The 14,899-nt window shown below is 38.1% G+C and overlaps 1 protein-coding gene across 5 annotated transcripts in view; it reads right to left on the reverse strand.

The window, feature by feature from the left end:
- Positions 1-14,899, reverse strand: part of Dcaf6 (DDB1 and CUL4 associated factor 6) — a 117,850-nt gene that overhangs the window by 65,362 nt on the left and 37,589 nt on the right. For all 5 annotated transcript variants that reach the window (XM_021198133.2, XM_029539254.1, XM_029539251.1 and 2 more), the window contains exons 5-8: positions 13,900-14,013; positions 11,474-11,609; positions 6,703-6,917; positions 626-719 (exon numbers count right to left, since the gene is read on the reverse strand). In XM_021198133.2, the coding sequence (XP_021053792.1) occupies positions 626-719; positions 6,703-6,917; positions 11,474-11,609; positions 13,900-14,013 (559 nt within the window). The remainder of the gene's footprint in view (positions 1-625; positions 720-6,702; positions 6,918-11,473; positions 11,610-13,899; positions 14,014-14,899) is intronic.

Genomic DNA, 14,899 nt, shown 5'->3' on the forward strand with positions numbered 1-14,899 from the left:
GTCACCATTGAAAGGGTCATCCAAGCAAAGTCACAATTTGGTTATAAAATGGTTGTTGGCACATCCTATGCAATATCAAAATTGAATAACGGTATCAGATAAAATAACAGATGGGAATGAAGCTTGTGTATCATCCATTATCATGTGTACTCAATAAATGATTTAATTCTCTTGGAAAAAAAAAAAAAGAGTGCCGACTGCTCTTCCGTAGGTCGTGAGTTCAAATCCAGCAACCACATGATGGCTCACAACCATCCATAATGAGATCTGATGCCCTCTTCTGGGATGTCTGAAGACAGCTATAGTGTACTTACATATAATAAATAATCTTTAAAAAAAAAAGATTTCATTGTAGTATCATTTACAATTGAAAATAATGGAGATCAGAGGTAGAGAAATGACTCAGAGGTTAAGAGAACTTGGTGCTCTTCAGAAGTACTCAGGTTGAGTTTCCAGCATTCACAACCATCTTTGATTACAGTGCCAGGGGATCTGGTGCCTCCCTTCTGACGTCCACCACAGCACAAGGCACAACATAGTTATACATGCAGCCAAAAACACTTATACAGACAAGATAAATCTTTAAATACCACATGTCACAAAAAGCTAGTCAAAATATAGTTACCATCTCGTTCTCGTTCACTTTCTGGCCGTGCTCTGGGACCAGTATCTGACCAATCACCTCGAAGTCTCAAGCGCTTAACTGGAGGCTGTCGTAACTGAAATGTAAACAATCATAAGCAGATTCTATGTGAGTCTCAAGAAGAATGGGTTTGCCAGACGCTATTACATATGCCAGCAAGATTTTGCTGACAGGACCCTGATATAGCTATCTCTTGTGAGGCTACGCCCGTGCCTGGTAAACACAGAAGTGGATGCTCACAGTCATCCATTGGATGGAACACAGGGCCCCCAATGGAGGAGCTAGAAGTACTCAAGGAATTGAAGGGGTCTGTAACCCTATAGGAGGAACAACAATATGAACTAAAAAGTACCCCCTGAGCTTGTGTCTCTAGCTGCATATGCAGCAGAAGATGGCCTAGTCTGCCATCATTGGGAGTGGAGGCCCTTTGTCTTGCAAAGATTATATGCCCCAGTACAGGGGAATGCCAGGGCCAGGAAGAGGGAATGGGTGGGTTGGGGAGCAGGGTGGGGGGGAAGGTATAGGGGACTTTCGGGATAACATTTGAAATGTAAATGAAGAAAATATCTAATAAAAAAAGAAAAAAAGATTTTGCCATTTCAAGATTAATAAAATAAAATAAAATAAAATAAAGAATGGGTTTGCTCTCAGCTTTTACTGTGGTGATAGGGTTTGAATCCTTGTGCATCCAAGGTAAATACTGTACCACTAAATTAATCTCTAGCCCTCAACTCTTACAGCACACTTTGGTGGAGCATTCCCATCCCCAAATTGTCTTCAAGTATAGATATGAGATGTTAGATCAAATGTTACATGAAACATTGCTAAATGCTGTATCAGTCTCCCAGTGCTTGTGATGATAAGGAGCCACTGGTGCTACAGTCCATACTTACTATTTTCAACCTGAAAAGCATAAATACAAATACAATTTGAAACTGTGTGCATGTAAGCTGGGTTTACTAGTCCAGTCTGCAATCCCCGGCAAGGCAGGAAGATCATAAATTCATAACCTATTTAAGCTATGAATAACAACAGCCTAAGCAACTTACTGGCACCTTGTCTCAAAATTAAATAGAAAAAGAGGAAAAGGAAGAGGAAGGGAGGGGTGGTGGTGGTTGTCCAGATGAGATAGTTTTGTGGTAGGGCATGTCCTTCAATTAATCCCCAGCAAGGGAGAGAGGGGTATAAACTGGGAGAGAAGAGAGAAGGAAGAAGAAATGAATGAACCACATATAATGACTTCTAATCACTGTCCAGCTGACAGCAGGACAGTCAATCACCTTGACCTACCGCACCATAATGATAACACACCTAACTATGACACGATATTTTTTTACCTTTCTAAAGCAATTTTCTAGGTCTCTCCAGTACCTATTCCACCCATTCACCATTGCTTCAAACTTTCTCCATTTTCTGTCACTGTTCTTATCAAGTAACTTTTTCTCCTACTTAAAAACAAAGCAAAACAAAACAAAAAACAGAACTACCATATGACCCAGCTATACAATTCCTGGCACATATATATGTGTGTGTGTGTGTGTGTGTGTGTGTGAGAGAGAGAGAGAGAGAGAGAGAGAGAGAGAGAGAGAGAGAGGAGAGAGACAGAGACAAAGACAGAGAGACAGAGATACAAAAGGTCTTCATGGCCTTCCACAGAGATAGCTTGCACACCCATGGTTACTGCTGCTGTACTTAAATGAACAGAAAATGCACATGTGATACATAGATGCAATGAGATACAGTTCATCTGTAAAGAAAAATGAAATCATGGCATCTGAGGGAAAAAGGTGGGACAGGAAAGTGTAAGATCAAGCAAGGAACAAAAACTAAGAAAAACCTGCATGTTATGCAGCATATGTGAACCTAGCCTAAAACAGAGATATGTGGGTGTATTTGTAAATTTGTACACACATGGAAATGTAGCTAAAGTTCAAAAATGTAGAAAGGAGAACAAGAAAGGGTTATATTTGGTGATGAAGGAGGAGTGTAAGCAGAAGGATTCATTAGCGATGCAAGCAGATATGAACCTAATTACTTTCTAATTTTTGTAATAACATGAATTCAAGTTCCCATGTATTTTTTATATCCCCAAATAACCCAAAATATGTCAATTATTTGGCAGTGATTGTAAACAGTTTTCTTTTCAATCCCATTCACCACTAGAGCAATGACAATTAGATGTGACTAGTCTTACTGACCCACTTGAAAGAGGGATTTCCCCCCCCCCAAATTTGTTCTACAATATACAAAGTATGGCTTAAAAAATAAAATAAAATAAAATAAAGCCCTGTAGAAACGACACGAATTTTCTCACCTGATTTTTATGAATTCATTCCTCCTTGCAGCTTCCTAACTTCTAGTCATTCTCAGAGTCTGTCAGTCACACTCTCTAAGCCCAAGTGCTCCCTTGTGTTTTCTATTGCCTTTCTTCAACCCTCAAACATCTTGAGTCAATAATCACTCTTCTCTTCCTCTATCTATTTCTTCTCACAACATGCTGAAAGTTCCTTTACTGATGCAGAGAAAAACTGTTCTCTAAGAGCTCACGTATTTCTCTCGCTTCCGTCTGAGGCATGAAGAGAGTGTACATTTACACCGCCGTTGCTCTCAATCCAACATACTCAGTGTTTCCATTGTATTTTGTTTTTATCTTTACACTGCCAAGGTCACCAAATCTTCTAGTTTGCTTTCTACTGCTGTGATAAACATGACCAAAAGCAACTTGGAGAGGAAAGGGTTATTTCACCTTACAGCTTCTAGTCTATCATGAAGGGAGTCAGGGCAAGAACTCAAGCAGAAACCAAAAGAGAGTACATGGAGGAATGTGACTTCGTGCTGCTTTGGTCTCCATGGTTCAGCCTGCTTTCTCATACAACCCAAGAGCACCTGCCCAAGAGTGGCAGTGCCCACAGTGCCTCCACAGACATGCCCAGAGGACAAACTAATGGAGGCAATTCTATAATTGAGATTCTCTCTTCCCAGGTATATCTAGGTTTGTGTCAAGTTGACAAAAACTAACTTGTACAACAATGAATAAACACTTGCCAGATCCATGGATCATAGTAAATGGTCATTAGTGGAGGCCAGTGAGAGACAGGCTGTGGGTAAATAAATGTTTTTGCTGCCAAAACTAATGACATGCATTCTAGGAATCAACATGGCAGAAAGAATCAACTCTTCAAAGTTGTCCTATGATCTCCATATGTGTGCCATGGCATGTATACAGATGCATATGCATATATATATATATATATATATATATATATATATATATATATATATACAAACATACAAACAAGTTAGAGGTAAATACTAAACTCAATAATCAACTTCCAAGACAAATAGCACCTCTCAGGGATTACGATCAACTGTTAGCATTATCTGCTTCTAGAATCCTTTAATCATCTCCAAAAGAAATCCCATTCCCATCAGCAGACATTCTTCACCTGTCCCTTCTCAAAAGTCTAGAAAACCATTAATCTACTTTCTCTCTCTAAAGATATATGTATTCTGAACATTACGTCATATCAATGGAATAATACAAAATGGAAGCCCTATCAACAGAATAATATGATATGCAGCTTTTTGTGTCCTTTTTCACTTAGCAGGCTTTCTCTGATTAATATGGTAGAGTATCAACAGTGATAATTGCTGCATTACTTTGTGGATATATATAATACTTAACTATGTACTTTTAGAAGTTGATTGTGACCAGGGAGGCATCTTAGTGTTTGCCATATAAGCATGAGAACTTGAGTTCAAATCCTTAAAATCTGTATCAGAAGTTGGGTATTGTAAGGCACACCTGTAAGCCCAGCTCTGGGGGAAGGGAGTCAAAGACAGGAGGATGCCTGGAGCTCACTGGCTTAAATGAAGGGACCATGTCTTTATATCATCATTTTCTTAAGTTTAACATAGAACTAAGTGTATAGAAGGTGCCTAATAAATAATTTCTGGATTAAGAATAGCTGATCTAAATTATTACTGTCAAAATTTTAACTGTCTAATGAAAAATTATGGAAATTAAGAAGATAGCTCCTTGATTTCATATACACACATAACTATTGGTTAAATATGAGTATCATTTATTTTTATAATTCAGATTTTAAAATTATTGTCTTTAATTTGGTTAATTCAACAAAGCATACTAAGAAAAGTATCTCCATAAAAATGATTCAGCATTTGCCCTGTTGACATAATTATCTAAGGAGTCTATGATAGCAAAGTGGGCTGGCCCACTTAAAATGTCTGCGCACTTCCAAATTTTTCATTATCTCTCAGGCACAGAGTTTGACTGCAACTGTACTTACCTACATATCTCAAAAGGAAATTATATAGCAGCAACAAAATTGACACAGCAGAACTCGTTTTCAGCCAGTCCAAAAAGCTCATAAATAGCTTATAATTTTCCTACTTTATATAAACTTGTTGTCATATTTAATATCCTAAAACTCATCTATAAAATGATTTTTTCTCATTTTATAATAACTGTCAAGCTCAAATTCTGGAGGTTAGACAAAAGCCAGCATTCATTAGGAACTTGTAAAGCCTGTTCCCCTCTACCAAAGGAACCATTTCCTTTTGGCCAGCAGAGGGGACAAAGGGCTATGGTGGTGCCTATTAGCATACCAGACTCCAGGCTTCCTCAGTGTCACTCACTAGTAACTTGTTATAGATTCCAAAAGTCCATGCTGGCATTGGCTTTTCTTATCCTAAATTTCTCCAGCTCACGGGCTTCCCTCTGCTCCCCAGCTATTCATTTCTCCTTACAACCCAGCTATTTTGGCTATGCTCCCCACCTTTTGTCTTTCTCTCTCAGTCTTCACCTCTCACTTTCCCTACCTCTCTCTCCTTTCACTCCACTACTTTCTCTCTCTGCTCAGGATTTTTCCAGATACCTCTGGCTGAACTCTCCTCCCTCGTATCTACAACTAAAACCTTCCCCTCAACCATACCTGAGAATGGTAGTGCCATCAGTTTATACACAACAGAATTTAGTATACAGCTCATGAGAATTACACATTTGCTAAGGTTCTTCCTCAGTGCTTGCCTATCATGTGAGGCCGTGGGTCAAATGCCCAGTACCATAAATCAAACAACATGAGCTCATTAGCAGACATTTAGCTAGTACCAAACCAGTATTAATAATTAATTCATCTGCAGGGCAGTGGTGGCACATGCCTTTAATCCATGTACTCAGGAGGCAGAGGGAGGCAGCTCTCTGAGTGTGAGGCCAGCAGAGGATGAGACATGCTTTTCTGGCCTCTGGCATACAATAAGCATGCACATGATGCACAGACATACATACAAGGAAAACAACTATACATATACAATAATAATTTTTTTAATTAAAAGTATATCTATAAACAGTTTTAAAGGTCAGCATGGCTGGCACGTTAGGAAAACCGTAACAAGATAAACCAAACATGCTCCCATAGCTGTACACTGTCTAAAATGCACTATTTCTACCTTCCCGCTTTTATATTTTGGTCACAGTAACTCAATTCTTACATCCACTTTTATATAAATACCTTCTTAAACGTCCCTCACTTTCTCATATATATTTTATAAAATGTACCTATGGCTATTGTCACGTGCTACTAATGTGTGAAAAAGAAATACAAGCGGGAGAGGATAAACTGCTGCCTACCTATGAACACTCAATGGTAAGGGGTGGCACTTGGTACATCAGCGCACTGAGTCTTTTAGACATCTATCATCACATTTTCTACTGTCTAACTGACTTTTCTCCAAGCATCTACAAAGTTAACAGTTTTCTTACTTCTTTTTAAACTTAGCTCATTTCATTCTACAGCCCTATTTATTATCCTATTTTCTTATATGCTCCCTAAATCATAAACTGTTTGGAAATCAATGCATTTACTTATTTATTTGAAAAATTAACTTTCCATTTCTATTTTATTTTTGAGACAGCATCATATATAGCTCAGAACCTCAAGCTTAGCATGACCATCTTAAACTGATCATCTATCCAGCCTTCCCTTGGGAATTGCAGGCCTCTCATTATGAAGAAAGAATCTAGTTTTGAGTAAACTTACCTCTTCTCGCCTCTCCTCTGCAGAAGGAGTTTTAAGTTCTCGTGCGGTATCATCTTTGGGGTCAAAAAGATAGATGTAATCTGAAGAATAACTGACAAGAATCTCTTGACCATCTTCACTGTAACACAGTGATGTCACTCTGCATGATTTGTTACTAAGATGAGAAGGTATAAAGCGAGCAACCATTCCAGTAGTTCCTCGGCCTGCATAATTCCCTAAATAACAGGAATTTAGTCAAAATTTATACTCTTATATACATTAAAAACTCATACTGAATTATGAGATACGTGTAATAATGTAGCAATATAAATCCAAATTACCACTCTCTATATCTTCAAGGTATCCTTTTTAACAGTCAAAAATTTCTAACAAACAAAAGAGAATGTTATAAAGATAACACATGTTCCAGTTTTATTGCTATGACAAACACCAAAAGCAACTTGAGATGGAAAGGTTTAATTTGGCTTATCTCTCAATCACAACCCATCACTGAGGGAAGTCAGAGCAGGAACTCAAACAGGAGCACAGACAGGAACCATGGAGGAAAACTCCTTACTGGCTTTTACCCCCTGGCTTGCTCAGCTACCTTTCTTACACAGCCCAAGCCCACAATGGCCTACATCAATTAGCAATTAAGAAAATGTCAGGGGTGGGGGTGGGGTATAGGGAACTTTCGGGATAGCATTTGAAATGTAAATAAAGAAAATAATAATAAATTAAAAAAAAAAAAGAAAATGTCATATAGGGATACTCATAGGCCAATCTGAGATAATTACCATTTGAGATTCCCTCCTCCGAGGTGTGTCAAGCTGACACACACAGAGAGCATATTTAAACAAACAAACAAACAAAAAACTCCTTTATCATAATTCAAAATTCCAGATTACATGATTTGCTGAAATATCATTGTTAATAGTTTATTTATGCACTAAATTATCTTCAAATTTCTCATTCAAATTATGATAATTTCTATAACAGCAAACGTGACACTTAGCAAAATAGGCTGAATAAAATTCTCATTGTCTATTGGTTACTTACCTATTTAATCACTTATTTTAGAAACCATTATCCATTTTTTTGAACAAACATATTACCACAACACTTTAAAATAATCTCATTAATTTATAAGAGCCAGGATATTAGAATCAGTTCTTTGCTTTCACATAGAGCTCAAAATATTAATAGGTTTGGGGTACAGTATAAACAACTCAACACAAGTTAGGCCGAAGATGAAAATAATATGCAATGTAAAATATCATTTTCTATGGCAGAGACCTTTCTTACCATTTACAAAAATTTGAGATTTTTAAAATTTTATTTTTATGTTTATGGGTGTTTTAACCACATGTATGAACCATGCGTGTGCACCACCCATGAAGGCCAGAACAGAGCACTGGATCCCCTAGAATTGGAATTACAGATGGCTGTTAACCACCACAAAGATGCTGGGATATATGTACATTGTGCCAATAAACAAAAACAATTACTTGGCTTTCCTCAGTTTCGATAGTTATTTTAATTTAGATATTCTCAGATTATTAATTTAATTATGTAGAGCATTACTAGACTAGGAAGAAATCTCAGTACATTCAACAGAATTGTTGCTTAAAATCTTCAACAATGTGTTCTCAAGAACACTTAGAGGGCTGGAGAGATGATGGTTAAGTAGCCCAGAGGATGTGAGATTGATTCTCAACATGGGATGCTCCAGTGGAGGCCACCTCCATCTAAACAGCATCCCCTGAGAAAGCAGCAGGAGCTGCAAGGCAAGCACTGGTCCTCAATACACCCAACCTGCAGCACCTGCAGCACAGCACAGCAGAGCACAGGGGCCAAGGACCTGCCAAGAACTTACAACCTCACTCTGCAGCAACCAGGCGAAGAACACGGAGGCTGCAGAGACCAAGGCTCTCGCTCGCTCGCTCGCTCCCTCCCTCACTCGCTTCCTCCCTCACTCGCTCACTCGCTCACTCGCTCCCTTGCTCACTCACTCACTCACTCCCCCTCACAGCAGCACCACAGAGAACCGCTAGAGCCTGAAGGACCTAAGAACTTCACCTTTCTACTCAGTGGAGCTTTGCCAGCACCCCACTTCATTTTTCTCATTTTCAATGTGTAACTTCCACTTTTGCATTTATGTCTCATAATGGTTTTGCTTTTATGTGTAGTTTAGTGAGGTTTTAGGACTGCTGTTTATGTTCATCCAACTGGTTTACTATGAGGCATTCTTAACTATACTCTTTAGCTGCATCTCATATACTCCCCACTTTTCTTCCTAAATTGATTTTACTTACTGCGATGCTAGGAATGAAATGAAGGACATGTGCATGCCAGGCCAATACTCTACCACTGAGCTGTATCAGTGTGAAACCCCATTATTTGGCTGCATAGTGGAGATTGCCTTTGAACTCCTGCCTCTGCCTCCCATCCTGGGATTGCAGGCACTGACTACCACGTCATGTTTATAATCCCAACTTTAATAACTCTGGTAGTCTTCAGTACAATTCAGTATGATAGCAGAGAGTTAAATTGGCCCAAGAGTGCTAAATTCCAAGGATCCCAAAGCATGGTCGAGTCTTGTCCTTCTAAAAATATAAATTGTCTTGCTTCTGTTGAGAGCAATAACTAAGCCTATAATTTGATACTACCATACGGTTTCACCCAAAATGTGCATATTCAAATTGACAGGACTCCTTATCACAGTCCCAAAGAGAAACTCTCAGACTGTAAAGGCCTGAGGATGGGAGGGATGGTGTGAAACACTGTTTTGAATGTGGCGTTGCTCTTGCATCCATGGACTCACGTAGCTGTGGTTACCTGCACAGGATCAGCCACTGACAGTCTAGCATAAACCATAGTGCAGCATGTGAGGCCTCACCTCTGGCTGAAGAGCTCCTTGTAGTTAATGGGGCTAAGGAAGGAAAGGAAATTTTCTTCCAAGAGGTAGCCACTAGGAAATTGCCAGAGTAACTATTGAACTCAGTTGGCTACTGAGGGACAATGACATGAAAGTAGGAAGGACATGTTGGAAAAGAAGGGTTTCGGGGGAGTGAGAGGATAAAACAGAGAATGGAGGAGTAAAAGTGATCAAAATATATAAAGGTGTAAAATTGTCACAGAATTAAAATTTATTAAAAATAAAACAGAAAAGCTCTCATCTAGTATTCCTTCCCACTTGATATCTAGGTTGGTTCTTACTGACACTGGTAGTTTCTGCCCAAGTCTACCTTTACTTTTAATAACAAATGTGAATATATATTACTCATCATTGTATAAATGTACATGCACATGTATACATGCATAATCTGTTTAGTTGGACTTGGGCATAATAATATGTAGCATATTGATTCTGCTTAGCTTAGAATACTGTGAATATTGTTGCAGTGCTGAATTTAAGTCTGATTTTGTAACTGCATGGGCAGCAAAGGAGATAGTCTACTGTGTCTCTCTGTGGCTTTAAGACAACTAAAACAATGGGTCCCAGAGAATTAGAATTTCCCTAGGACTGTCACGCTGGAGGCAGGAAAGGCTAAAATCCTGGTGACAGCTGGAGTTGACTATGACTTCCTGACAGAGACTTTGCATAGTTCTGCCTACACTGTATACCCCTACACTTCCCGGCTTTTGTTTCAGCCTTTCTATAAAATTATAATACCGATACAGAAAAGGCAGAGAGAAAGTAGGAACCCTTTTCTCCACAGCATGGCCAAAACGTAAATAAATCCATTTTCCTTCATCAATATGCCTCCTAATTACTTTCAAGAAATACTGGTTTTATAAACCGAAGTGCTCTTGTGAGATTGCCAAAAATTGGCAGCAATTATCATAAGGCAAAATGGAGGCCCAGAACAGATTCTCCCTAAGTCTCTAGTAGATCTAACCCTAATTCATCTTGATTTCAGAGAGCTAAACTCCAGAAATCCAAGAAAACAAATTTCTATTGTCTTAAGAGAGTCACTTTGGTAACTTATTATGGCAGCCTTGGGAAAGAAACAAATTGTTATCTCTTCTGAGATTTATTTTATGTGTATAAGTGTTTTCTTGAGAGTGTATGTATATGTGTGCATACAGGTGAGGACATGTGCATACCACATGCATTCCTGGTATCCTCAGGAGTCAGTTCCCCTGGAACTGGAGTTGTAACCCATAATATGGGTTAGGAAGCAAATGTCAGACTCTCTGTAAGAGCAACAAGTGCTTTTACTTTCTGAGCCATCTTTCCACACCCAATTTTATTCTTAATAATGGGGTGGGGGTATATGTGTACCTGGGTGTGGGTGCCTAAGAAGATCAGAAGATTACATATCAGATGCCCTAGAGTTGGATAGCTAAGAGCCATCTGCTGCAGGTGTGAGCTGTCTACCTGAGTTCTGGGAACCAAGCTCAGGTTCCTGTAAGAGCAGCAAATTCTCTTATCTACTGCACCCTCTCCCCAGCTCCTGTTATGAATTGATTAACTGTGCAAGTATCATCCCAATAGTCTTTCTTGCTTTCTTTTTGAGACAAGAATTCATGTAGTGCACACTGGCCTCAGACAGGAATGACCCTGAACTCCTGATCTTCCTGCCTCGAGTTACAGAGTACTGTGATGACAGCCACACAACACTATGCCTAGTTACCAACAAGAGCATAGTTAAAAATTACTAAAGTACTTTTCCTCTTAGAATAATCTATATTATTTAAATAACACAAGAAAGTTTAAAACTATGTAAATGTAACAATATTATAATGATTTATTTGAAATCTCAAATTTTGCTTAATATTTTCTCACCTGTAGCTCTTGTACCCAGCATTCGCCGATCATAAATCCGTACTGAACTATCAGAACAACCCACAGCAAGGTAATATGGTACTGGGGGACAAATAGCCACAGATGTGGCAGCACGCCTACAGTTGATTAAAATATCCTAGAAAGACAGACATGAGACCAGGTACATATAGCTATATAGAAGTGAATAGTCTACTTTTAAAGCACTTTCCATTTAATTATAAGAAAATAACCTACCTCAGACATTCTAGTTCAGTCAGCAAAAACAAAAAGGGAAAACACAACAAAATGGTTTTCTTGTAATTTATTTTTAAAGACTGTTAGAATTTATTTCTAACATATTTAGTCAAAAGGGAAGCTCACAATATTATTCATATTACATACATTTATGAAATTAATATTCAAACAACTTGGTAGTTGGGAATTATTCCACAGTCACCGGACTTTCTTTATACTCTTTGACTACACATATGATAAGCTTTACCAAGAAAATAATTCTTCCACTTCTTCATCCTTGTATTATTATGAGAATGTCATTTAGAAAAGCTTACCTGTGCCCTCCTAAAATGTGGACCAAGACCTGGTTTACAGGCATTTGGAAGAATGAGTTTTAGTACCCACCGTTTACTAGGAAACCTGGAGCCCCTCACTGTTCAACCCTCTTGCCCTTCTCATTTGTATGCCTGGAGCCAGTCCCACCCTGGTCCTGTTCCACTAACAGTGCTCACAGGTCACAGCACTGATGGTGTTCACCGCCCTGAGTCTGCACAGGGTCCCTTTCGGCTTCCTTCTCAGGTGGTCTATCTGCCCCCTACACTCTGGGCCACTCCTCAGGGAGAAGGGGTTCTCTCTCCCTAGTATCTTTTATTCTCGAGGGGTACACTCCACAGTATTAAAAATAGCTTTTAATTCTTTGGGAAAATGTATATAAAATGTGTCTATGAAGATATTATACATACACATTTTTCCTCAATACTGAGGTTCAAACACAGGGCCTTTGGCATGCTAGCTACCACTGAACTAAATTCCTGGTCCCGAAACACCCAATATTTAAAACTTATTTCAGAGTTTTCTATTCAGTGTGTTATGCCTTTATGTACATATGTGTATGTATGTATATATGTGTATGTATGTATATATATTTACATATAAAAAAATCTGAAAAAGAAATGAAAATTTTGTGTTCAAAATTTGTTCCTACTTTTTGTTTTCTGCTTCAACTGTTTCAAGGGCATATTCCGTTTTTTTTTTTAGTATTGATTCGCTGGTTAGTTAGCAAGTAATCAGCCTGATTAGGAATGATTCTTGGCTTTGCTTTGTTTCTGCTACTTTTCAGTAAAAACAAAGTGAGTAATTTCTTTATTTCATTGACCACTTCACCAACTCTGTGAAGATTTACTGTTCTCTACATACTATATGACAGAGAACTCTTGAACGAAGCTGTATAGGGCCAAAAGACTTTTTCATGTCTTTTATAAGTTTTAAATATTATTAATTCATAAAAAGTAAGTAAACAGATTTTTGAGACATGGACTAAATTTGATTGGTAACATACTGACAGAACGCTATTTCTTTAAAAAACAAAACAGAATAAAATCTTCTTTTAAAAGATGGATAGAGCCAAGCGGTAGTGGCTCTTGCCTTTAATCTCAGCACTTGGGAGGCAGAGACAGGGAGATCTCGAGTTCAAGGCCAGCCTGGTCTACAGAGTAAGTTCCAGAACAGCCAGGGCTACAGAGAAACACCCTGTCTTGAAAACAATCCAAAAATAAAGAAAATAAAAGACAGAGGTAAAGATACTAAGTTTTCACCCACTTTTACCATAAGTTTTCACCAACTTTTACCATTGCTGTTTTGTAAACTGTCTACTGATAAATTCTCCAGGTATTTATAATACTAGACAAATTGTCACATTTACTTTTGCACATGTATATGTGTGTATACATGTCTGCATGTGTGTGTGCAGGCAAGCACGAGAATGTGTGTGCGCATGCATGCACATGACTGAGTATAGATGAGGCCAGAGGTTGATGCCTGAGGTCTTCCACAACGGCTCTATACCTTATTACTGGACACAGAGTCTCTCACTAACCCAGAAGCTCATCATTTCAGTTAGGTGGCTGACTAATGAGCTCCAGCGATCTACCTACAGGATCACAGATGTACACTGTCATGCTGAGCTTTACATGGGCACTAAAGTTTAAAACTCAGGTTCTTACCCTTTGCACAAGTACTTTACAAATTGAGTCATCTATCTACCACCTACAAATATATTTAAATGTACAACTGAAACAGAAGTTTTTCTTCCTCATTAACATTTAAATTAAAAATTTTGTGATTGAAATTTTACCATAACAAAGTTATCACCAAAGATATCTAAGTGAATCATAACATTTTGCACATCACTTGTATACAACTTGGATTCTTACATCTTTACAGTCTTCTTTTGTACAACTGGTTTTGATGCGTGTGTCAAACCACCTAACAGTTCCATCTTCACCACAGGACAGAAAGGTGTAAGGATCGTTTGGTACAGTCATAATCTGAAGATGAAACAAAAGTACAAGAAACACTACTGCACAATTAAACAGGTGACTTTGAAACACATTGCTACTATTTCATACATCCATGAAAACTATTTGTATAAATAATTACCTATGACTTACCAAAAGTGATTTCAAACAGAATACAAAGAGATACAATAGCCTTTTTAAATGATTAGTTACTTTGAAATTATATTAACATAACTTCATGTAAAATTTTCCAAACTTTGTAACTATGTTTAAATTAAAGATAATGAAGTGGAAAGATTATGCTGACTTATCCATGTGGACCTAAAATAATTATAGGGGTTTTTAAGAATCAAAGAGGGAGGCAAGATTGTATCTTTCAGAAAAGACTACATGATAATGGAAAAAGTCCAAAAGAAAAAGAATGCTTTCGGGCTGGTGAGATGGCTCAGCAGGTAAGAGCACCAACTGGTCTTCCGAAGGTCCTGAGTTCAAATCCCAGCAACCACATGGTGGCTCACAACCATCTGTAAGGAGATCTGACTCCCTCTTCGGGAGTGTATGAAGACAGCTACAGTGTACTTACATATAATAAATAAATAAATAAATAAATCTTTAAAAAATGAAAAAGAAAAATGCTTTGAAGACTGTTGACTTAAAAGATGGAGTAAGGCCCAAACCGAATCCAAGAACACATCAAAACGATCATCCATCATGACCAAGTAGGCTTCATCCCAGGGATTCAGGGATGGTTTAATATACGGAAATCCATCAACGTAATCCACTATATAAACAAACTCAAAAACAAAAATCACATGACCATCTTGTTAGATGCTGAGAAAGCATTTGACAAAATCCAACACCCATTCATGATAAAAGTCTTGAAAAGATCAGGAATTCAAGGCCCATACCTAAACAT

This window comes from Mus pahari, chromosome 5, assembly GCF_900095145.1.
Source record: "Mus pahari chromosome 5, PAHARI_EIJ_v1.1, whole genome shotgun sequence".
NCBI lineage: Eukaryota > Metazoa > Chordata > Mammalia > Rodentia > Muridae > Mus > Mus pahari.